The sequence below is a fragment of the Battus philenor genome, unplaced genomic scaffold (assembly GCF_028537555.1).
Source record: "Battus philenor isolate CCGP_79_NKW_IND1 unplaced genomic scaffold, ilBatPhil1.0.hap1 SCAF_16, whole genome shotgun sequence".
NCBI classification, from domain to species: Eukaryota; Metazoa; Arthropoda; class Insecta; order Lepidoptera; family Papilionidae; genus Battus; species Battus philenor.
In genome coordinates this window covers 9,913,877-9,940,321 of record NW_027181678.1, presented here as the reverse complement: position 1 = coordinate 9,940,321, position 26,445 = coordinate 9,913,877, and the positions used below count along the sequence as shown (strand labels likewise).

Sequence of the window (26,445 nt, the reverse complement as noted above, 5' to 3'; positions counted from 1 at the left end):
AGGATTTTCTTGATCTGTTTGAGAAGCATACTAATCGTACGTAACATAAAGTTCTCTGAAGAAATTGATAATTTTTAAAAAAAATCACAAATTCTCAAATATCAACGGAATAATTAATAATTGTTGAACATATGTACATAAATGGATATATATTGAGGTTCCCCATTCCTAAGCCACCTTTAATCCACGGGTCGTGTTACACCCAGTATAACAGGAATAAATTCGTAGTGAATTTATTTGCAGAAGCAATAGGTAAAATAACGAAATCTTTCTGTATCCTGCTGAAGAATTTAAGCCTGTAAGGAGTAAACATCAGCCTATTTCAGAAACGGTTTTCTAAAACTCTTAAACTGTTTCCAAGGACAGAACGCTTAAAGCTTGGCGTGTTTTTTATTATTACTAACAAAATGAACCAAAAATAGTGCCTTAAAGAGAAAATAGATAGAAATTCGTTGAATATTCCGCGGTCAAAATACTGCGGTGTAAATTCGCGCCAAACGTCGGTCTACGAGTACGGCATACTGCATGACTACCAATGCGGCACACAATGCGTTTATTTTTTGCGGACGTTACAGATATTTTTTTCTAAAGCTTTTTTAAAGGATCGTTTTTTGTTGTACTGTCAGCCCATGGGGAAACTTTTTAAAATGTATTCTAGCCTGATAAAAACCAACTACTTCCGCTACAAGTCCGTCAATCGATCAAGGCCAATGATATTTTTCATTAACTACTGGCGATTTTTTAATATTCAAGTCATTCTCACCGACTATTCAACGTGTTTCATGAATCATTCCTTTTACTTATTTCATATATCTGAAGTCAATTGACTGTCCCTTTCACTTACAAATGTGTAGTTGTAAAAGCGCTGTATTAACTCTTTCTAGAAAATATAGGAAAGAACATGTTTTATTCCACGAGGCAATATTAGTGCGCACCCTTTAACAGAAGTTTTGGCGTCGCGACATAGATTTATGGCTGACACACATAGGCGAATGTGTTTCGTGTTTTATATTCCGTATGGTCGACACCTCATTTAATGCGAGACGCGTTGATATAGGACCGGTGTCCCTTCTTTTTTGTTATACTCAATATCCCTTAACCGTAATATTTGAATTATCTACAAATGGTCCGAAAATTATAACGATAATAAACCAAAAGCAACTATACTTGACTTTATACAGGTTGTATATAGGTGTAAACATTTTGAAATGTTGAATATAGCTTGTTTATCAGCAAATAGCTTTACAGATTTTAAAACTACTTTAAATCACCTTGTATAAAATGATCTTTCTGAAGTATGTTACATTATTTTATTTTTCTATCGAGATACAACAGGCCAATAACTTCTGACAGTACAAATATTGCATTGACATTAATTTTGAAAACTCTTTTTCTTACTATAATATCATTACAATATTCATTATTTCACAGGATGTACCATATATTAATTAATTGCTCTGTACATTCACCCGTCCAATGCTTGTACAGCTAGAGCAGATCATAAGTGTGTAACTATAAAATATAACTTTTAATAAATTTATAGTGAACATGTATTCAGTTGGTAGGTATATAAGTAATTTGCCTCTATAAGCTATTGAAGGAAATTGCTTGGCACGAACGAACATCAGCTCATGGGAGAATAAGGCAACATACGGGAAAGTTTTAGCTTTTATAAAATAACGAAAGTGTATCTATCTCGTCAGCTATATCATACCATATCAGTCGTACTTATTATTACTTATACTCGGTTGAAGTTGTTGCTGTTAGCCCGGGAGGCTTTTACAGATTCATCGGAGCTGAGTTCACGAAGCGGAAGTGTCCGTCAACTTAAAAGATATCAGTCGTGGATAGTCAGAAGTTACACCATAGATATCCGCTGTAGATTTTCAATAAGACTCCGGTCGAACCTTAAGGCTCATGCGAACACTGGTTCTTCCCACTGTGGCCTGCCCACTGCTACTTGCTAATCCACCAGCTAGTTGTCATATAATTAAAGCACATTTTAATCTGAAATTTTGTAATAAAATATGCAAGAGAGTATTTCATTTAGTTTTCGCGTCTTGTCGGCATTGAATTTAATACCCGTCTCCCCATTGTGTATCACACACGACAAGGGCCCATTTATTGTGTGCGGGCGGATCATATGTCCCCGCAAACGATCCCATTGTACCTATGACACTGACTCACTGAAACGTTTTCATTTCTGCACGCAACCAAGTCCCCAAGGACGCTTAGTTTTCCATGATGTTAATATCTTACAGCTAGAATACAAACAACAGGCTGAGCTGTACATGCAATTATAAACTTTACTTATGATAACTTCAGAAACCATATTATTTATACTTTTAAATTGAACTTGCTATCCAGCGGCGAAAATTGTAAATTTGCAGTTTTTTCTCGTTTTCTAAACTATTTTTATTTTATTTTATTTTTCTATTTTATATATTGGAACATGTATAATAAAACAAAATAACTGTATCCACTACTGAAAATCAGTGTTGTCCGGATATAACTAATATATACGTACGTAACTGAATAGGGGTTACCATTGTTGATACCTTTTCTTTTTTATAATATTCTTATTATAATTTTAATAATTTTGGTCATTTGTTGCATAATTTATTTGTAATAATTATAAGCCGACAATATGCCTTATTTTTTTCTTTCTTTTCTAACTAACTATAATTTTTCTAGACAAAAATGTATGGAAAAGAATCAATAAATTTAATTTTGTATATAAATTATCTTTACGAGGAAATTTATTAGCGATCTCTCACATTTATTTTTGTACGTTGATCTTTTTTAAACCATACGCTAGTCGTGATTGCTTGTTATTCAAAAAGCATTTTTTTATTATTTTTAATTTTCGCTAGCAATTAAGCAAATAAATTGTTAAACTTCCATATGCATGTCCAGCAAATATTTGCAATCCAATCAAAAATAATTAATTAATAAATCTCTTACGGGGATCGTATGTACTTTCCTTTTATTAAAGGCCGTTTTACAATATATTTTTATTTTTTTAAAATAACGAATAGTAACGGAAACGATATTTTATAAATCCAATTCATTTTTTCTTTATCTGTTGCGGTAACAGAGATGGACGAACATCCGTCCTTTATTTTTAGTCTCGTATCGTTAACTTAAGTTTCAACAAAATTTAATTGTCGTACTTTCGAATTTCAAATCAAGTGATTTCATATTTGAATTAACATATCTGATGATTCTGGCTAAATATCCATATAAAAAATTAATCGTTAAACGTGTTGATCTGAACTAGAGAACGGCTTCGTCAATTCTGTTATTTCATTTATTAAACCATGGGATCTCTTGCGTAGAGAAAACAACAATTTTCTATTCCCATTTATACCATACATTAAAATACATTTGTTCTTAGACGTCAAACGTTTACCGTCAACGGAAAGCAAAAAACGTTTGTTAGAACGTAATTAATTGTATAAATTATCGCATGTCATAAAACATTACAATGAAAATTTAATCCTATTATTAGTCTTGCAACTGAATCGGTCAGTATTCATCGATCACAAATTCAATAAATTAATGTTGTATTTAATCAATAATCAAGATGATCATTCTTTAACAAATTACAATAATTTCTTTATTTTGGTCTACGACAGGTCAATAATTTTTAATATATTTGAAACGTATGTGCGGCTACTTGTATATAAATAAACTTGACCGGATGTTTTTTTTTAATATTTATATTTATTGTCATTTATAACAATATGTTTTAATTCTTGCCTTTAACATATGTCTGCCTATTATTACACTGAATCCGCATTAACACATTATCAGTCATGGCATATACAATTGAAACTTCATTATTATATTTAAAACTCATAATTACAATTTTAGACATAAGATTTCCACGTTGGACATAGATAACGCCATAGATAGTTTGTCCACCTTGTGTGTGAACGTGGTAACCAGCACTGGCCGGTCCTTGGTCTCCATTCCAGAACCTTAAAGCCTTAGAGGCTATCTGTTCTACGCGCAATGTGGTCTGCCTTACTAATTCACTAGCCTATATCAACATATAAAATAAAATGTTATACTTTTATATACGGTAGACAACAAATAGAGAAATTGTTCCTTTTACGTATTGTTGTAAGCAAATACAGTGTGGATCATTTATCAAAGAGAATTGGGTCGTATACGCTCCACACGGCACGATGTAGGTTAATTGACAGATGTCTGAAGTTTTTTTTTAATCCTTTTATTTAAGAGCTGTATCTACAGAGAAAAAAAACTTTTTTATTTTGCATTGACAAAGCATTTTTAATAATTTTCGAAGAGGTCAATGTAATTTCATAAGTGAGATTTATGTATTACCAACATATATTCACATTAGATATATTTTTTTTGCTTTGTCTATTTCATATTTCGAACAGACTTCTACCTCACATTAAACGATCAGCTAACTTCTCCATGGGCTTCTTTGATTAAATTCTTGGTCACATTGCAATCTCCTCCGGTTTATATATTGGGTATTATAAAGCTCACTGGCGGTCAATAAAATTTCTGGTATACCCTAAACAAAAATGGCTTCAGAAGTAATAAACGATATATTAAGAAAATTAAATATTAATTATTGTTAACTTTCGGCCTCCGCAGACCTTTTACAACAAAAAGTTATAGGCCTGTCCAATTCCAATACAAAAAAATTAATTTGTGTAGCATATTTCTATTTTATTACTTTATACAGGGGTGACTGTAAATAAATGTAAAAGCTCTTAAACTTTTTGCTATGAGATACAAATTTCGACAATTCTCTGATAGTTTCTAGATTTCTTACTGCATACATTTTCAGATTATGCTTTACCTGTTATGACCCGTGATATTAATTCTTAGTCCCCTGACACCTTAATAACGTGTGATTTCTGAAAGAACATGAAAAACTTGTTAGTTTTTCTGGCCCCCTGTAAAGGCATCCTTAGCTTATTATTACAAGAAAATAAATTAGATATTTTATTTGTATTAACTTTGTCCGGCAAAGTGTAATATATACTGAACGAGTCTGAAAGATATATTACACTTATATACTACTATAAAACGTCAATAGATAGGGGATCTAAATTTACATAAGGAAGAAAGGAGGAACGTGAGCAATTAGGCTCTGACAGAAAATCGATTGCGATCACGGGCAACCGAACACTTCGCTAAATGCAGTACCGTTGTTTTACAACGGTTATTAGCAAATTAAAAAAAAATACATTTATACTATTTGTAATAATTTATCCTCCATATCATTGGACATTCTGATGTACATTTCAGAGGCTTAGACGTTTAATCTACACGTTTAGTTTCAGGCTTTTTAGAATTGTTCCTTTACATGTCTAAATGTAATTTCATCCGATAGACGCTCACTGCAAGGCATAGGCCTCCCCCATAGGTCGCCACGATAACCGGTCTTACGCTGCCCACACGGTCATGTCGTAAGTCCACCTAGTGGGAGGACTGCCCACGCTGCATATACCGGCTCACTTACTCACTCACTCACTCGGCACTCGAGAACCTTTTAGCCGCAATGACCTACGTTGCCACTTTCACACTTGATATTTTTCTTTTGCGGATCCTTTCATTCCTAATTTGAACTCGCTGTTAAGCTCTGAGGATAGCTCCATTGCTCTCCGGGTGGCCTTGAGCCTTGAGTCTAAATGTCTTATGTTTAGGTATATATATGCCTTATATTTAAATATATAATAGCATTTAACACATTGGGTTAGATGATATTAGTTTCTAAGACTAGTTATATTTTATCTTAAACTAGCTGTCGACAAACTACGTACTGATAATAGCCTTTTGTAGTCCAATAAAAATATAATCAAAAGTTTGTCTTTATAATAAACAAAAATTGTTCAAAAAAGTATTTCTTCTATTTCGAACACTGCAGGACATAAATACTCGACGCTTCTTTTTTACTTACTTCAGATTTTTTGGGAAAAGTGTTGTTTTTACTGTATTATTAAAAGTTTGTCGATTTTTCTCTCCGTAACAACTTTATACGAACTTTATCTAAAAAATGAAAACGGAATAGCGGAATTAGTAGAGCCATTTTCGAGTTATATGCTTGTGAATTAATTCGATGACTCATTTTTATTTACATCATACACATTCTTTTAAAAATTTGGTATTGGACCTATAAAGTTTTTTTGTACGCTTAGTAGAGAGATTGATATATATAATACAACGGGATGATGAAGTTATTTAGCAATTCTGGAGTCCTTCGATTGAGTAATGATCACTTGTAAGAATGGCGTTCGTTGTCATTCGAGGCGCACGATCCATTGTCACTTTCAATGTTGGAGCGAGCCGATGTATCATCGGGCGGGCTTGATAAGGAAACGTTCGATCGCGGACGTCAGCCGACGGTCACGGTGACCAGCTGTTATGGCACCCACCGGATCTGTCCCAGATTATCGCTTGCAATCGTATCAAAGGAATGTTTTATTTTTAAAATGGAATGATGGTCACGTACAACAATTTTTGATACGATACTGTTATACTGTGTAGTTCAATAAATAAAAAGATTATAGAAACGTAAAATATAACATAATTCTAATTAAATATGTTGTTTTCCTTTATTCAATAATAATAATCTTTAGTAGGACCCAAAACACACGAAAAAAACAGCTACAATTGTTACTGAAAAACAGTTAAAATATAGGATGTCTCTCCGAACTTGTAAATACAGTGTAGTGTACTTTAAACAGTTTTGTGAAATGTTTTTACATTTAAGAGTACCTCAATGACCTTTTAAAAATACATTTGCTAAGTTATATGTTATTTTACTTAATATCGAGATGGTAATTGAAACAACACCTTATTCATTTAAATTTGATTGAATTTAAAAAAAATGTCTCTTTAAAAGTTTTATTAATAAACATTTTTTACATTACATGGACAGGGTTTCTTATTTAATAGTAAGTACTGATAAGTGAAGTACATAACAATAGTTTGCAGTACAAAATATCACCGTGTTTACTTTTATAACTAAGAAATATTAGTTGTTTCTTTTTACCTCAGCAATAACATAAACTAGCTTTTAAGCTTGTAATGTATCATATTTATCATAAAATACAATAAAAATTCGTAAAAATACATGTTACCAAAAATATTGCTATGTTATAAATAATTTTTTATTAATATTACAGATCGGATTTAAATTTTGCTTCCCTCTGTATTAAAGATTTTTTTTTTATTATTGAGAACACGAAAAAAAAATTTCGTCTGAATTTGTTGTGCGTTCGTCTCAAATCAAGATCACACTTGAAATCCTGCTTGTTTTATTTAAAGGATGTCTTTATAAGGAAGCTCAACTTGATACTACTTTTAAATTGGGCTCTTCACACATTCTGCGCTTATTACATATATAAGGTATCATAATAAGTCATTCAAAGTTCAAAATAATATCGCTGTGTATACTTCTAATACTATAAAATATATTAATAAACGTATGCCGTAAACCCAGAGTTATAAGAAGCTGTAAAAACTGGAAAGGTTACTAGCACAGAACATCACTGAAGATCATCGCTGTCAGATGTGCGCTATGACGAGAGAATGACTAGAGAAACCTACTGCAGTGCGTTCTCAATAAGAATATCCAACTTTCCGCTGCCCTATTCATGCACGCAACCAATCAAACCGTTCGTAATTAGAAAAGTAATTTTACAGTGGTAAGGTAAAAATGATACTTCATTTTTAACGCGAAAGTTGTGGGATTGTAGTGATGTTGTCAATATTATGAGACAAAATAGAGGTGTCAATTCGAAGTGGTGGTTATGTTAGCCAGGTAATAGCAACCGACCAAGTCGAGATCGGCCGTCTCGGGTGCTATAAGTCTGAATGCGAAACGGGTGTTATTGACGAGGAACAGACCTAGCCGAGGTCGTCTCGAGAGAACCCTTGAAGCTTAGCCTTAGCAATCTAAAGCTCTTAAATCTAAGAGCTTTGCCTCCTACCAATCCGGTGGAACTACAGTATGTGGCAGTCCTTGCCGAGGGCCATAACAGAGGATTTATGCTAAGCGCATTTAGCGCCCTATCTCCTTAAACCCATGGAACCTGCAAATGCCACTTGGGCTGCAGAGTAAGCCAGTTGTAAAAAAGCACGTCAATTTTACCTTTCGTAACAGAAAATGAGTCTAACACACTATAGTACACACAATTTTAATATCCGTCGTATATTGAGTACAATTCGCAACGCGGGCTAAGAACGCAAATGGAATTTCAATAAATCTGTCCATATAAGGGTATACGAAATCGCAGAGTCCATTCAACGGGCGGCGTCAACCGCGGACATGTGTGCACATATGCGAAGCGAGCTTTGTTTTACTTTAACACACGAGACGATTGAACTGTGATGATTATATACAGGATGATTTGTTATGGGTGAGAAAACTTTAATAGGTTGATATACTGGTATATTAACATTGGCCGAAATATAAATTGTCTTATGAATTAAATTTTGTAACGAACTGCGAAGTTACTCTTTTCGCCACTAGATGGCGTTGGTTGTATTTTACATTGCGCTGTCGTTTTAAACGTAACTTAGACATATATTGATTTAAATCTTGGTTAGGGCGATAAAAGGAGAATTCGTCTTCCCATTCGATTTTCAAGTAAAACTCACCAATTCATGGGTGTGAATGGCTTCTGTTTGCGGACCCCTCTTTTCCGTGAACTGAGTATCTATGAAGCTGTGAGAGCCCCATAGGTTTACTATACTTAGAACATTTGAAACCATGTGATTTTTATACATTCGTAGGGACACTAAGTTTCTTTGGGAATTCATCTCCACTGGCTTCCTCTTTGAACACTTAGATGGCACTCTCACTTTCGAGACCTGGCATTATAACCACACTCAACAAGGTTGGATTATTTAAATATATCACGATAAGGAAAAACTATTTGTGAACCGGTAGGACTAAATATCTCACTGTATTGTATCTTTGACTCTTAATTAGCTATTTCTTCATGCTATGATAGTAATTTTTGATAAACGAAACTCAAATGACATTTTAAATTCTTTATCTAATAGCTTATACGGATGTTTTTATTTTTAAGGTGGCGGCCATATGCACAGAATCGATTTAATATGATTATAATCGATATAATTCGTTTTATACCTACATTTCAACGCAATCACACGGACAGAAATCGTTTAATAATTACGTCATTTATATAGGACAAGGAGCTTACTCAATTTGATGCCACTTGTGCCGTACTGTGATTCTTGTATACATAACGGTTTTGTTCGTAACGTGTACACGATTATAAAAATATTGACACACGTTGAGTTTTACTGGTGTGTTGTTCAGTTTATTACCCATATTAACATATTCAAGATAATTGGTTATATATGTAAAAGCTTTTAAGGTTTGAATGTATAGCGCATTTGGTGTTAATTAATGTATGATACAACTTATCCAAAAAATAATGGTTTCAGAAACAATTAACCCTTAAATGGACGATTTTTTTTTCACGTTTGAAAAAAATATATTTGTTAATAGACATGTATTACAGCGTAGGAAAAATAATTAAAAAAAATCTATACATGAATTTACTATACTTTTTTCTGCAATAATGTGAATGTTGTTTATAAACTACATTGCGCATTCATTGAGATTTTGCAAGTATGGGTAAAATAAGAGTGGATATTGTTTTTGAAAAGTATTTATTTATGCTTCATTATGATATTTATAAAAACAATTGCTTTTTTTCGTATCACATAAAGATACACAACATTTTTGGCACATTTTGAATGAAAAGCCTGAACATTTTGGGAATTTGCACCTGCTGCTGCTTATCCAGCCAAACTGCCCAATGACGTGTCTGATCCAATCTGACGTCTTTCAAAGGGATTGCTTGAGCTGGTCCTCGGAACTTCTTCATTACAAGTTCTCTTTGTATAGTGCTCCCACTAGGTCGACCATGTTTAGCGCCATTTGCAGTAGTAGATTTGTTTCTGGGCTGCGTATAAGTTACTTTGTTCTACATTTCTATTTTTTAGATCTGATGTAAAATAAAATGTAAAAAAAACATACGGCGTGTTACAAGACATCAATGCTTTTGTTATCTGAGTTTCTCCCATAAAAAACAGGCTGTCTTCAGCAGTAACAAGGTTTCGTTTTCGCCAAACCAGAGGTCGTCTAGAAATCCCTTGCGATTTACTCTGGGGTGCTGCTTCTTCAGCTTTCAAAATAGGAGTGTCTGGCATATTTTCATCGTTGTCGATAACGAGAAGAGGATCAACATCCACTTCATCAGACTGGGCATTCTCACTGTCATCACTCTATTCAAGGTCTCGAAGAACATCTCGAGCGATTTGATAATAGTGACCTTCATCCTCTCCTTCGGCGTCTCACCCATCTTTTGAATCTTCAAGAGTGTCTAAATACTTTGTAATTTTGCTTTCTAGTAATCGCGGCATGGTAAAAACCACAAGAAAAATCTTTCACCAAACATGCATTTATTTAGCAGGCAATGCGCATTGTAGTTTTCCTACAACATACCAGATTTCGCCCTATTCGACTGTAGCATCACGTGATTTTCAATGTTTTACAACGTGAACATGTAATTGAATATATAATCAAGCAAATAAAAATATATTATATACTTACATGATATTTTATCAAAGTCCAAACACAGCTACAAAACTTAGCTTCGCGCCACTAGAAAAGTTTTCTTCAAAGTGACATTTGACATTAACTTATTTTCAATGCTTATAAACATTGGATAGTGCTAACATTAAAAAAATGTACAAAATTAGTTCACAAATAAGAACTAGTTGTAAAATTTAACAAAAAATTAAAAGAAGGTCAATTTTATCTGTGGTTTTTAGTATGTTGTTTAAAAACAACAATGTGCATTTAAGGGTTAATAATGTAATATATCTAAAGGGCGTTTTCAAAATTCGGATTACTACATATAAAAGTTAATTACTGTACTTTGTACTACCAAAAGTTGCAAGCCTGTCGCTTTCCAATGAAGAAAAGTAATTAATGTGACATATTTAACAGTGATCCCTTTATACAGGACGATTGGTTATAAATAGATGTAAAAACTATAAAGTGGTGAATGTCCTAAAATCAATGCCTTAAAACATTAAAATATTGTAATACAGTTATAAAAAGTGTTTTTAAAATGGATTACTGCATATTAAAATTAATTATCGTTTACTTACTATGCCTAAAGACGTTATTCTGCTAGAAGTTATACGCCTGTCGCATTCCAATAGAAAAAAATCATTAATGTACTACTAGAGCGATTAAACAGGGTGAACAAATGCTTCAAAGATTTTTGTTGACAAATGAACTACTCATTATACACATACTTCCTTAAAACTGTTGTTCCTATAACCAGTAACTTTGTATAATATTGTAAGATCATTAAATATTACAATTTATACCTTCATTATCCTCATAAACGACATATTCTTTCAATAAGAAAAATAGGTTAATATTTGTATATTCACATCACAGTCACACCGCCAAACATGAATCAGCAAAGTTTATTGTTCACATAAATATTATCACCTCGCGTTAGGTTTGAAATTTATTAACAAGATAAACACTTGAAGTACGTAAATATCGTAAACTTTATCTTGGCTTGCATAAAGTGTGGCCTATGCTCACAATTTTAAAAGGTTATTTTGTATTGCGCTTTATTACATTTATAACCATGTAACAGTAAAGCACATAGGTCGAGCAACCAACGGTAATTTGGGCCAAAAGGTTTTCGAGTTGCAAAAATGGGCCAGAAGATGCGGCGTGATTGGACCCCTACTAGATGCACGAGGAACATAATCAAGGTCACGGGAAGTCGCTGAATGTGGACAAGATTGGCTGATGTGTGCAAGACCGGTCATTGTAGCAATAATAGAAAAAGGGTTATGACTTGCAGTTATGTTTTTAAATTTTAATCATGTTCGACCTGAGTGACCATTTCACGTTTTTCGAAAACCAACTGGTCTCGTCGAAATGAGGTCAATTCTTATATCACAGGGGACATCAAATCATATTGTAAACTCCCAGCTCTAACGCTTTCCGAAGCGGTAGCAATGCTAGCCAGGTATTGGCAACTGACCAATTCTAGCTTCGAACGAGATGGACGAGCTCGATGGTTCCCAATCCTGTAATAAAGCAGTCCGAGCCAAGGCTCCCGGAGACTTCTCGTACTTCGCTATAACACACCTATACAATTACCAACGCTAAACAGCTACCTATAAAAACGCTAGGCTAAGCGGTATCTACGTCCTGACCCCTCGAACCCGCAGAAGTGTCAGTGTCACAATGTAGGCCAAATAAAAAAAAACTTAGTGAAAGTTATATAATTTAATTTATAATAATGCTGTAAAAAATAACAGTCATAAAATTGCTTCAAAAGCATTAGTTAATCTGGGAATATAAAAACTATTTCAATTTTACGACATGTTTGACATAAAAACATGACAGATAAATAGCAGAATCAAAGTTAACCTCAATACATACTATTTTTTTAACGTGACAACTACACACGAGAATCTGGTGCCCCGAATACACTTCCGTGTGCACATAGCTTTATTGGTCGTAAATTTCGCTCGATGTTTGAACAAACATAGACTCGCCAAAACATCACAATTTTCTTTTACAATATCCTGGACTTGCCTTTGAGTTGCACGTTAATTTATATATGTGCCTTCCGTTATATTTTCCGTTATCCATTTCATTTCAGCGGAAGCGATATAGATATACTGATTAAGGTTAAACGATAAACTCTAGTGTGTGTCAACATACCTAAAAAATATATTGACTGTTTTCTGCGAATTTGTGAAGGAATATTTTACACTAGAAATTCGTAGAAAAAAGCATAGACCACATAATAATAGTATTCAAAAATTGTTTTCTTAAAATAAATTTACCTAATTTACAACTCTCGAAAAAAACTTTTATTTAATGTTTAAATAAATTACTTCCAATAATTACACGTTTCATTTTGTAACGAAGGTAGAAATTCATTCGTGTACTTATAATAATAATAATAAAATATTTATTGCACACGATACAATTATTATTATTTAACTAATCAAAGTAGAAAAAAACTACAATTCATCATCATCATCATCATATCAGCCGATAGACGCTAACTGCAAGGTCTCCGCTAAAGATCGCCACGATGACTCTCTTAAGTTGTGCTCACCCAGCCACTTCCAGCGACCTTTACTATATCATCGGTCTACCTAGGTACTCCACCACTCTTCGTTCTCACTTTTCGGTCCCCCCCCCCTGCCACTTCAGACGAGTAGTTCATCGAACTACGTCGATGACCGTTGTTTTTCTCCGGAACTCCGCAGAAGAACCGATCAAGAGGAGAATCTCATTCCTGATTCGATTTTGTTTCGAAACTCCGTACATAACTCATAGTCACCAGGTCAGGTCACCCAGACAGAACTCTTCATTGCTGTCTGGGTGACCTTGAGCCTTCTTATAGAGCTCATTGTAAACGAACATGTCTCGGATCTGTATGTTAACACCGACAACACACGCTGATCAAAGAATACGATTAAAAAACTAAATTATTAATACACATGCTATTTTTTAACTTCACGGAAGCAAAAACTGGTTCTGATCGGCACCGATCAAAACCTCCTTGATGTTCCATCTTCATTGCTATACAAGAAAGTGACGGGGTAAAGCCACCCTGGATTAAACAATTTATCAATACCACTCGAGCGAGAGACTCAAGTCTCCATAATAGCATATAATAGAACGAGTAAAAAATCATCTGTAGCCCTCCGGTCGTTAAATATCTTTTTCTCCTTTACTTCCATAGCATTTAGATATACATAGCACGAATACTTTTCTTTATCCCCTCTGTCGACTCCTCCTTCACAGCAGAATCTGATACTAAAGCGCCTGGAGAGCTGACAGTCTACCAAGTGATTTACTTGCCCACATCGCTGTAAGATTATTCAGCTCAATCAACGCAGCTGCAAATAACCAGCCACGTAGTCTTGGTCATGATTAATGAGCCTTGGCGAGGTAATGTTATATCCAATTACTTTTTAAAGGAATGTTTTTTCCGACACCCCACCCCCCTCCACCCGAAGTAAGTAATACCTAATGCGCGGTACAACGGTTCCGGTCAGGCTGTAAGGTAACTTTATCATTACTCTTAAGTATTTTCTCCTTTTTAATTCAAAGAAATGTGGTTTTAAAGAGTATCTATTTTATTTTCAGGAAACTAGTCGCACAATTCAGCCGTGAGGAGACTTCGCTACTCGTGCTACGCGTGATGGTTGGCCTCATAATCCTTTACGATTGGGTGCACCCTTCAGGTGCATTCTGCCGTTCATCCTCGGTCGACGTCAAGGGCTGCGTAAAGTTCCTCCAACAGCAGCCACCAGCCAAAGCGGAGCCATTACTCAACGCACTGCGGTATACGACGAAACATCTGAACCATCAGTCAACGCCGAAGAACATCAGAACTCTCCTGGCGGCGTGAGGACACCATTCCAGCCTTGCATGTTGCTGTGGGGAATGATTTGACAATAAGTACTTGTGGGGATTTCTCGTCGGCATGCATTTCGTTGCTCTAGTTACACTGGTCTATTTATTGTAGTACGATATTAACTGTTTTTGGTACAATACTTGTAAAAATTCCACAATACGATCTTGTGGTAAATCTGGCTAAAAACTCTCATGCCGATATCGTTTGTCAAAGAAAGTTTAGTAAGGCGGACATATCTCTATTTACCACATAAAAATTTATTTGAATTCCGAAATAACACAACATAAAGAAAAATGTTAAAATGTTATACATAAAGATCTAACAAACGCGGCTATATTTTTTAAATGAAAGTTAAGAGGGAACTAAGCGATAGTTGAGGTAAGTGAAAAAATAATTGCAAACTCTCCGACACTTAAATTGTTATGTACCTCCTCGTTTTATATTGTAATTCTACTGTCATTTTACAGATACAGGCATGATTTTGTGCTCAATAATATCCGAATTTATGTCAAACTTTACTAGTAATAATAGAATAATTAATATGTCTGAAACGATAAGTTAAACTACAATGAATAGACCAAACATTCAATTCGAATTAGCAATATTAAATAAGGTATTCATAGTAAATATAAATAAACAATTTGGAACGTTTTTCCTATTCAAAGTCGTAACATCCTATTTTGTTAGTGTCATAAGTAATTAGAAATGAAGTTAAGAGGAGAATAAGAACAGATTTTCTTTAAATGTTTATTGTGTGAGGTCGTGTGCGATTGACATATGAATCGGTTTTTAATATTTAATTGTTATAAGACGCGAAAAGTTACGATGGCATGTGTGGTACATAATTTAACTTAATTTAATTTAAAAAAATCATTCAGTCTTCATTCATAAATAGACAATGTTCACCAATATCATTTTCATACAAAAACAGGACACTAAACTCTGTTTAGTACATGACACGTTACTTAAAAAAATGTAATATATGGTAAATTTTAAGACATGTTCCACAACTTTAAAAATCGTGTCAACAAAGTAAAAATGAAATCCTTATCACATAAGAAAAATAAAAATGCCTGTGTTGATTAACGATGCCATCGTAACTAATTCAGCGCCACACTCAACTACTATAAATAGAAAAAAAGATAATACTTAAAAATTATATATTGTAAATGTTTTAGATTTCAATGCATAGTATATTTATGAGACGCTTTTAAAGCAAAATTATTCCGCTCGATTAATTTCTCCAGAGAAATCTTTCCCTTACCCCCACTCGTATGCAAGGTTCGTGTATTGGTACGTAAATAACCGGAATTTATGAGTCAGTCGCAAGATTAAAACCACTAGGTTAAAACCTATTAAATCCTAAGAAGCTATAAGAATTTTTATTAAGGTAATCTAGAGTATTATTAAAAAAAAATAACAGATTTTATGCGCGTAACTGAAAAGTCATGGGAGTGTCATAGTAACTGGCAACACCGCAATCTTCCTTGTTACGGTCATAGATTATTAAAAGATTTTATTCTGCCTTGTATCTATGTTTAGTAATTGTTTGATTTTACATATACTGTTATTAATCACATCTCTATATTATTGTTATGAATTGCGCTACTCGTCTACCATCTTTAACATTAATATATCATAGGGTTGCCACATTGCTTTATGTTATTAACTCAAAACATTTTGTTAATACATTAAAGTTAATGTTTAACTTGTAGAAAATACCTTCGGCATTAAGTTCGCCGCTATACAACGTTGTTTATGAAATGTTTAAATAAATAAAGTAACGCAATTTATATTTACTTCTATAAAAGTTTTGTCTCCTTAGGCTAAATAATTTTTAAAAGTCCCATTATAATCATTTTATATAATTTAAGTGAGTGTTTTAAAGTCTTTTGCATATTGTGTATATTCATAATGTGGCTAAGATCCTACCATCCTAGAATATCAAATAAAACTATGAAATAACTATATATATTTTAAATTACACTTGTCCATAATAATTAAAAATTGATACTTGTAACATAACATGTAGTCAATTAAATTAATTTTCCACAAATCTTAAAAGTATCCAAAAACAAAGTTAGTATTTTTTGAAAACACGAGGCTAATGAAAATACCAAATTAAAATTATAAGGAACATAACCAACTACACTGTGTCATTAAAACCTAAATTGTTATAACTTGTACATGTATGCACTGCCTTCAAGTTATTATTGTGATTTTGAATGGAATTTTATAAGTGTTTTTGTTTACGGATAAACAATAATTGTGGTTATTGATAGTAAATTTAATTATATCTGTTATTTGAGAGGTATTTACAATCAAATACTTTAAGGTAACATTTTAAACTTGTTGCAGATTTTTTTTAAGCAGACTACTTGGAGCGTAGTGCTTGGCAAATATATGTGTGTGTCGATAGAACTATCATATACTTGTACTGGAACTATTAAAGGAGGCGTGTCTTCGTGAAAAGCACTATGTAGAATAGTTGGCTTAGAAATGTTTAGATAATTATCAAAATATAAGGGGCTGCTGTGAACGCACAAATTGGCTAGAAATAATGCCACTAATAATTGTGTTAAGTCATCGGATATTATAATCAGAGATCAGATATTTGTATACGTATTTAGCTAAAGGAGGGATGTGTTTGCTAAATATGGAAAGCACTTTTGTAATGACAAAAAATAGTAACGTGAATGGGCTAGCAAGAAAGATCACTTGCATATACACAGGTCTACTAGATACTCCGGAAATATTTACATTTGTTTAATCTATTTGATGGAGACTCCACAGTTTCATAACTTAAATTAACTTTAGTCAAAAATATATTTATCTGATCTCTGTTTATTAACTATGTATTGTCAAATAGATTTGTCTTCCATCCTTTAAAACATCATTTTTTCTCTTAAGTGAATTGTTTTTCAATATTTTTGATTAAATGTACTATACTTCATCATCCTGATTTTATAAAAGTTCTAAGCTCCTATTGTTGTTTATCACTGAAGCACAATTATAAATTCTTAGTGCATAGAAATGTTATGTATTAATCATTTAGTGAATTAACTTAGCATGTTAGCAACATATTACTTGCACATTCGGCACAAAATTATAGATATATATATAGTAGATAATTTTAATGTACTGTTGATATATCTTTATAATTTTTACCATGTATGTTAATTGCATTGTCAAAATCTCTACATACTCACTTCAAGTTGCATTTAATATAAGGTATCGACTTAAAATGAATTATTAAAGTAAAATCCAAAACATACACTGCCCAAAAATATATTATCTATTTTTATAAAGGACATTTTATAAAAGTATTTCAATTTCCGAAAAACGAATAATACACACTCCATGTCGAGTCTAAAAAAATTGTTTAATTTGATGTGAGCTCTAGCAAAAAAGTAAAAAAACTTGCTTAAGTTTGTAGCGATTTAGGTAATGTGCGGAAAAAGTTACTTGTAGTCTATAATAGTCGAAAGCACAATTAATAGGTATTATAAATGTCATTTGTTTGTTATCTTACTAAGAAATGTTTTTAAATTATTCCATTAGAATATTCCATGTGGAATGACAGCGTAAATGGTTGAATATAACGGTAGACTATTATCCTGCCAAAATAAATAGCATTTCACTTGAACTGTATAACACGGAATAAGGAACCACATTTAAATTGTTATGGTTACTATTCTTTATATATATATTTAAATTCTACATGGTGTTAAACTAACACCTTTTTTTTCTTTTCAAAGATTATGTAACATTTATTGCACTTTTTAAAATGAAATGTTTAATTATAGTATACATCTAATTATAATGATTTGTCACATCTTCAGGTTTTAGGTTATATTTATGAGTAACATTTTTTTGTACTCGTTTAATATATTGTATATAATAATTACACCAAAGTCATAAATAATAAAACTTGAATTAGTATCTCTTAACGAATCGTTTAATTTATCACATAAATTATTCATATTAAAACATTTAAAACTTATTTAATATTTACAAAAATGCAAGAAGACTATGTGTTTGCTGGTCTTGGTTTTAAAATCAATTTGCCTGTCTCATCACAGGACATGTTAAAGTCGTTTAGGACAGATCGTGTGCGTGCAGTTATTATACTCGGTGCAATCACTTTCCTATGGACACCCATCATGAACAGCAAGACTGTAATGAAGAAAATATCTATTTACAATAATGTAGCTAATAATTTTACACAATTTTTTTTTCAGATCATCATTGTTATAAAAGGCGATGTTAAATAATATAAATTTAAATACAATTCCATAACTAGGTTTCATACAATTTTAGAGGATCAATGACTCTATTTTATTTTTACATTTGTAGAGCCAATGCAACATCGTCCAAGCCAAATTATAGATACAATCTTATAATATATTATATATGAATACAGATACCACATAAAAGCGTTAACAAAGTACTTCCCATCTATGATGTATAATTTTTATTTATTTTTAATTATCAGTATAACATTATCTGTATATTTTACAGAAATTTGAAATAATGAGTGTTAAAAATAACTAATTCTATTCTATAGTCTAACCTTGCTTAATGCTACATGTGACTGGCAAAAAATTTTTAGGCACATGTACTCATAAAATTAGCATAAAATTTATTTTCCCCACACCATACACACACACCCTAGTGTATGAGGACATATGTAATTAAACTTATTAAAACTGCATTTCAAATATTATTCCCCCTTCAGTGATTATATTTCAGCAGCCTGTGGTGTTGAAGCAAATAGAAACCAAATTTTTGTTGGAATGCCTAGAAAAGTAATTAAAGGATTTTATTAAATTTATTAGTTTTACTACCTAAGAAAGTAGAAGTGAATGCAAAGAAAGGATGATTCCAAAGTGACTGCGTAAGTGAGACCACAGGTGTGAGTGGATCTGTTAACCAATTCCAAGCTGCTATTGCAGTACACATTGACACAACTGCCAGAAGTACTGAAACAAATTAACTTTGTAATAAATATATATCACACTGTACAGAAATAAAAACTTTATTCTATTAAACATTTTATCATGTTAGTATATAAAACTGAACACTTTAAACAATGCTAGAAAAACATAAAATGAGAACTATTGTGTATATAGAGGTTGATTGATATAAAAGCTTTAAAGAGGGTGGTTGGAATGCAATAATTTTATAACCTCTAGGATTATGGTCTACAGGGATTATAATAAAATAATTAATTTTAGTATGTAATAATTCAAAATTTTAAAATGCTATTTCTTACTAAATTATCATTACCTTAACTATTAATAATCAGACCATTAATTTTTGGTTATACACTAACATACTGTACATTAATTATTAACAACTGCATTCACCGCTTTAAAGCCTTTACATTTGTATATGTTAAAGTATAGGGACAGGTCATAAACAATATTCCATTTTAATATGTAGTAAGACAAACAAGGCCACCAACATAGGAATTGCTTATCTGAAGTGGCAATGAGAGGAGCATATAGCTTGTGCAACCATCAAATGTTGTCCAAAGGTTCTCTAGAGGTGATGAAGAATTGTCAGATGCTGCTTTGGTAGGCCCACACAAGGTGCCCCAATAACATAGTTAAGATTGCAATAAATTACTAAATGTGGGCAGGGCATGATTGGTCATCTTGGCAATCTTTGGGGGACACCCATGCCTTGCAATGGGTATCAATTGACTGAAAAAAGACAAATTTTAACAACATTTTTTTGTTCTATATTAGTATTAAATTATTTATTTTTTCTGAAATTCTTGGTTTTTGAATACAATAATTGACAGCAAGTAAGCTATACATTCACCCATTTAAAGCTGCTATAACTATAAACAATCACTATTTTTTTATATAACCCGTTGTTCTCTACCTGCTTCACAAAGTTAAGGAAAGGAATTTCCTCCTCCACTTTTATATACCAAACAAATTTAAAATCTATACACCTTATGGTCCGAAGATTTTGTGATGAGTCTGTACATAGGTGGAAATGTTAAATATATTTAGTTTCTACTTATTATTTCAAACTATTCACAGTGCAAACTGTGAGCTGTTAAAACTTAGGTGTTGTAATCTGTTGCTGAGTAATTTAATCATTAGATAGCAGGAAACATAACTAGTAAGAAAACATGAACAAAAAATAATTACAAGAATTTTTGAGCATACTAGTTTGAACTAGTTTGAAAGTGGAGCAATATTACAAATTATGCTCCACTTTCAATATGAATTCTTCTGCTTATTTTTTTTATTTATCAGAAATTAAATAGATTCATGTTTATCTAACAGTTATACCAATGACTTGTAAAAATAATCATGTAACATTATCAACTCAGTTATAAAATTCATATAAAATTGAGAAAATAAAACATCTATGTCTAAGTTCTATACAATGAAAATTATGTAAACAAGTACTCACTTCTCCATCTCATAGTTGCCGGTTGAAGACATGCTATTACTTCTGTTAATCGTCGTTCAAATGCTTTCAAGTCTGTAAGAGCATCTAACAGATCAATCATTTATATTAATGTACATGTTAGTAGCCATAAAATTATAAGTTGTAATAATTTGTACTTCTCAATTTGTTCTCTATGAAATTGATTATAAAATAACCTGAACACAATTAGCTGTTTTAGAAATATATTTAGAAACAACGACTAACCATCACATGCTGTTTGTTCCAATGACATTTTTAACAAATCATATAAATAAAATACCAAATTGTTTCATTGAACGTTTTATTTTTCTGTTACATATGATAATAAAACCATGACATATATTCAGTATTACCATACTCAAGCTTTTCTATTATTCAAAATGTTTTGGCTGTCTACAGGCATATATTTCTTTATAAACAAGACGTTGAAAAACATTTGGCTGATAAATATTTTGTTAACTTCTATAATAACGAAATCAAATTTTGAATACGGTGAAGAATTCGAATAGATAGTCTTTTACCAAAAATATTTCTAAAGGTTTAACTGCTTTAGTTTTCAATAATAATTAAACTTTTTTAGACAAACACTGATATTCAAAAGATGTATTACTGTAAGAAAGGTTTAGGTAACTTTTAAAAAGGTTGTCAAAACATTAATTAGTTCTTGTGTCTTCATGTAAAATAATAATACTACACTTATAAATGACAGAACATATATTTATCTATATTTAAAATAAACTAAATTTTGAATCTTTATAAAAATTTTAAAGATAAAGACGAATTTTAAATCATCGTTAAATTGGCTGCATGGACAATAGTCCTTTAGCCATTATAACGGTTAAAAATGCTATAGCCTACGTCAAACAATTAAGCATTACAAAGGTTCAAAGGTGTAAAAGTACAAAGTTTATTTGTTGATAAATTTGACATATTTAAGGTATTTAAGTAATTATTTAGTTTTACTATATTAATGTATAATCATTGGTTTTTAATTTTATTAATAATTATTATTATATTACTACTTCTAAACTAAATACAACTATTTTCTTTTATCAATTTTTCTAAGTATTTTATAAAGTGATTATTTTTACTATATAAAAATGTATGATAAATTAAAACAATTAAAATTATTTTATTTTATTTAAAAACTGTTGAAATTCATTTCAATTATGTTCATTTCAAAACATTAATCATTTGCAGAAAAAAATATTGGTTTTATATGATAGACATTTTTAAATAAATATTTTTATGAGTTATTACAGTGTTTATTGAAAAATTATCTTTTCAATGTGTTTCAGGATGTTCTTAGCAAGGCACTCTGTAAAAGCTACAAATGCCTTGGTCTCTGGTGTTAGAGCCTTGGCTTCTCAAGCTGGCCCCTTGGTAAACTTGTCTGTTGACAATGAGGGTATAGCAACATTAACTATGAATAGGCCGCCTGTCAACAGTTTAAACCTAGAATTATTGCAGGAGATTAGCAAAACCCTAGATGAAGTTTCTAAGAATAAATCGAAAGGAATGATTTTAACATCTGTGAGTTTTTAAATTTGTTGTTTATTTTAACCAAAGCCACAATATTAAAATGCACTGGTCCATGTTTTTACTACACTATAGTCAAGACTGTATCTTGTCTTAGTGGGCTTGTTTCCATAAGCAAGAGATACAGCTTATTTTGCAATGGGACCGAGATTATCTTGCTAAGAAGTCCTATAAAGTTTGGAACAGGAGTTATCCCATTTTCCCCATAAAGTAATTACTTTGAAGCATCTATTGAAATTACTTTGATACTTTAAAAAAGTAATTTAAGATTTTTTATGTTCATTTATTTATATTACTTCTTTACATTTAAGATCATTTATGGTGATCACTGATGTAACCTGGAATTAAACTGAGTTCCTCTTTAATGGCATTCTTCAATAAAAATGATGTGACTACAAGATTTCCAAATGCATGATGATCTGAGAAGAGCCCACAGCAAAAATCTGGTTTTTTAGGATACTTTCTCAAATTCCCTAGTAGTTATGACAATTCATTTACCTGTATTATCCCTCAAAAATTAAATTACACTATAGTGTTTTTTTACTTTATGTTATGGGCTATGTAGGTTCCTAATGCACCTTGGTCTGTAAAGAACCCATAACAAACACAATTGGATTTTTTTGTGATTACATTTGTAAATACCGTATACAGCAGTTTCAATAATTAATTTCTGAGCTGTATTAGCACTTTAAGTAGTTTAAACCATAGTGGGTGTTACTAATTTTTGCTTATGGCTATGTGGGTTCCTAATGCACCATGATTTGAAAAAAGCCCTCAACTTAAATAATGTGATTTAGAAGAATTCATTCTATTGCTATATTATCACATATAAGTATAAAATACTGGGTGCATCTTTTACTACAATAACTAAATAATAGCCATTAATACACTGTGTAGAAGTAGACTCATGTACAAAGAATGCTGGTGCTAATTAACGGCAAAGATAAATCTTGCACCAAAACTTTGTTCAAATACATAAAATAGGAATTAGATATATGAGAATGGTGAAATTCATTTCATACCTTGCCTCTGAGAGAGAAGACTTGTATATTTCAATAAAAAGATCATCACAAAGCTTATATATTTAATTTTTAACATTAAGAAAATCTATGTTAAGTTGTTTATGGATCAAACTTGATGAGATCTTATTACCACTTACTTTTCAGTCATCGGCTACAGTGTTTTCTGCTGGTTTAGACATAATGGAAATGTATAAACCAGATCTGAATCGTGCAGCAACCTTTTGGTCCACATTGCAAGAAGTTTGGATAAAATTATTTGGAAGTAACTACATAACAGCAGCTGCTATTAACGTTAGTATTTTTTATTGTAAATATATTTTTAATGTATAAGTTTCAATGCAATAATATAAAACTTTCTATTATATGCACTAAAATTGCTTCCTTCACGAATTATGAACCTTAAAATATATTTAAATAAATTTTTATTGATGTGATCAACATGTAATGAGTATGTTTATTATTTGACCTCTCTTCTTATTTTAAGATAAATTAGACATTTAACTTAATATTTCAATAAATGTTAAACATAGATATTAGTGACTCATTATGCCGCCTTATTGTATCTTAGTGATAAAATGAAGTAAATGCTTTATCAATTATCTGATTTCTAATTGATAAATCCTATTTATAGGAACAAAATATGGAATTTGTAAGATACATTTTTAAACAATTACAAATATGGACAATATTTTTAAATTTATTTTAGGGTCATGCACCAGCTGGAGGTTGCCTTTTAGCACTATCAACTGAATATAGGGCAATGGTGAAAGGAAAATATTCCATTGGATTGAATGAAACGGCGCTTGGTATAGTGGCACCCACATGGTTCATGGATACATTTTGTCACACTGTACCAATAAGACAAGCTGAACTTGCCTTAACAGCTGGTAAAATGTTCCCCGTGGAAGAAGCTCTGCAAGTGAGTGTAATCTTTTTAATTATTATCAATATTTGCAGTTATTCAATCTGTACATATATCTACATGATGAGAATCTTTCCACCTATGTACATATATTTTGGTATTAATATACATTTCTCTGAGTAGAGTAAAGGTTAAGTAATAACAGATTTTTCAAAATTCCACCCTTGAGGAAGGTTGAAGGCCTGTTCAATAAATTCGGGAAGCAGGAATGGGATGGCTAGTGCAATATTTTTAACATGTTCATTAAAATTAATCAGTCAGTAGTATTAGTCTATTTAAGAGAGTAATTAATATATATTTTTACAATTTACTGGAATATAATTTCATATGCAATGCTAATTCATGCTAATTTCATAAGCGCCTATTCATATTCTATAGATGAATAGAACGACAAAAAATCCATATCAAAATATAATAATAATTTTGTTGTGAAGAAGAATATAAATTTCACTGACTTTTTCGAAGAAAGAAGACAGATTATAATTACAGCAAATAATTATAGACATGAAGTTTAGTAAGAGCATAGCTATATCTGATTAACCCTGTAAATAAAGTATTTAAAACAACATAATACAACCATTTATTTACATTATTAAATGTGTTTTTAGTGATTTTATTTAGTATTTTAGGGTTAATAGTACTGTTAGTAATTTTCTTCCTTAGCTATTCCATTTATATCTGGACATTTCTATTTAATTGACAGTAGTGTTCACCTTTTTTCTTTATAGAGGCGATGTGTTCAGTGTAATTGCCCTTAATAGACTAAAAATATTAAAAATGTCTAAATATTTTTATTTGAACTATAAAAGAATTTAAATAATAAAATATTGAGTGTTTACTATAAAATATTAATACACTGTGTATTTTAATTCTTTACAGCTCGGTTTAATTGATGAATTAGCAACTGACAAAGAGGATGCCTTAGATAAATGCAGAAAGTTCATTAAAAATTTTGATAAAATTCCTCCATTGGCGCGATCGATCACAAAACAGAAAATAAGGGAAGGTCCTTTGGTGCGGCTGAAAAATAATAGAGAACAGGATGTTGCAGAGTTTCTTAACTACCTCAAAAATCCTAAAATCCAGCAAGGTTTAGAAATGTACATACAAGCATTGAAGATGAAGTCAACAAAATAATATTTACTAAGGTGTAAGATATGCTTTTGTGTATTTGGTATCTTATGATTTATTAAATTTTTGTTTTATATAATATATGTGTAAAACTTCTTAGTGATTGTAATTAAAATAATATAATTAAGATTGATAAGTTTAAAATTGTCTTAATTATATTAATAGAGCTTCCGTATGTATGGCACAATTTATCTTTAGTTAGTAAGCATGTTTCAGTTTATCACTGTCTTTTTCTATTGTTTTTGTATTTAGATCAATATCTTATTAATTTGTATTATAAGAATGTACTATGTAGCTAGAAGGGAACAGTATTTAGTGTTTGGTTAATAATGTCATTTGGTTTTTATAATGTTCTATGTTATGTGTAGACAACTTTTTATAACCAATTCAATATGTTTACCTTATTACGTCTGAATTAGACAAGATTAAGTAGTTAAGTTCTTTCACAAGTAAGCTTCCTTAACACTAACAAGGTCTAGTTTCATGCGATTGATACATGAAAAACACTCCTTAACAGTTTAAGTGCTAATCAATTGTTGCAAGAACACACAAAAACTGCAGGACATGTTCTGAATTGATTATGTCAAATAAAACACTCTCATTTAGACAGATATCAATTAATTTTTATAACTCTGTATATTTTCACTTATGATGCTTTTAAGCAGTGATATAGTAAAAATAAATTAAATTATGTTATGGGTGTTGATCTCTTTGGGGAGCTCAACTAAGACACACGATTTTTAAAAACTGTCGCTATCTGATAATAGTTTACACCGTTTGCGAAGTTGTTCCAAATGTCATTCATTATTAGCAAAATATAAACTAGCTGTATATTGTAAAAATTATCAAAAAACTGATAAAATAATAT

At 31.5% G+C, this 26,445-nt stretch overlaps 3 protein-coding genes across 3 annotated transcripts in view; 2 read left to right on the top strand and 1 right to left on the bottom strand.

Moving 5' to 3' along the window:
- LOC137919161 (CYFIP-related Rac1 interactor A) overlaps window positions 1–18,454 on the top strand; it is a 56,866-nt gene extending 38,412 nt beyond the window's left edge. Inside the window, exon 5 of the mRNA XM_068762144.1 lies at window positions 14,240–18,454. Within this exon, the coding sequence (XP_068618245.1) occupies window positions 14,240–14,504 (265 nt within the window). The 3' untranslated portion in view covers window positions 14,505–18,454. The remainder of the gene's footprint in view (window positions 1–14,239) is intronic.
- Window positions 18,447–21,288, bottom strand: LOC137919162 (nuclear envelope phosphatase-regulatory subunit 1-like). The gene is made up of 4 exons (XM_068762145.1): window positions 21,189–21,288; window positions 20,946–21,017; window positions 19,358–19,492; window positions 18,447–18,686 (listed from the first exon to the last, which is right to left on the bottom strand). Exons 1-4 carry the CDS (start codon window positions 21,214–21,216, stop codon window positions 18,541–18,543), a joined length of 381 nt encoding a protein of 126 aa, XP_068618246.1. The 5' UTR covers window positions 21,217–21,288; the 3' UTR covers window positions 18,447–18,540.
- A 549-nt stretch (window positions 21,289–21,837) lies between these two features.
- LOC137919265 (enoyl-CoA delta isomerase 1, mitochondrial-like) lies at window positions 21,838–26,445 on the top strand. Its single transcript, XM_068762286.1, has 5 exons — window positions 21,838–21,900; window positions 22,262–22,496; window positions 23,669–23,815; window positions 24,231–24,443; window positions 25,326–26,445. Exons 2-5 carry the CDS (start codon window positions 22,263–22,265, stop codon window positions 25,581–25,583), a joined length of 852 nt encoding a protein of 283 aa, XP_068618387.1. The 5' UTR covers window positions 21,838–21,900; window position 22,262; the 3' UTR covers window positions 25,584–26,445.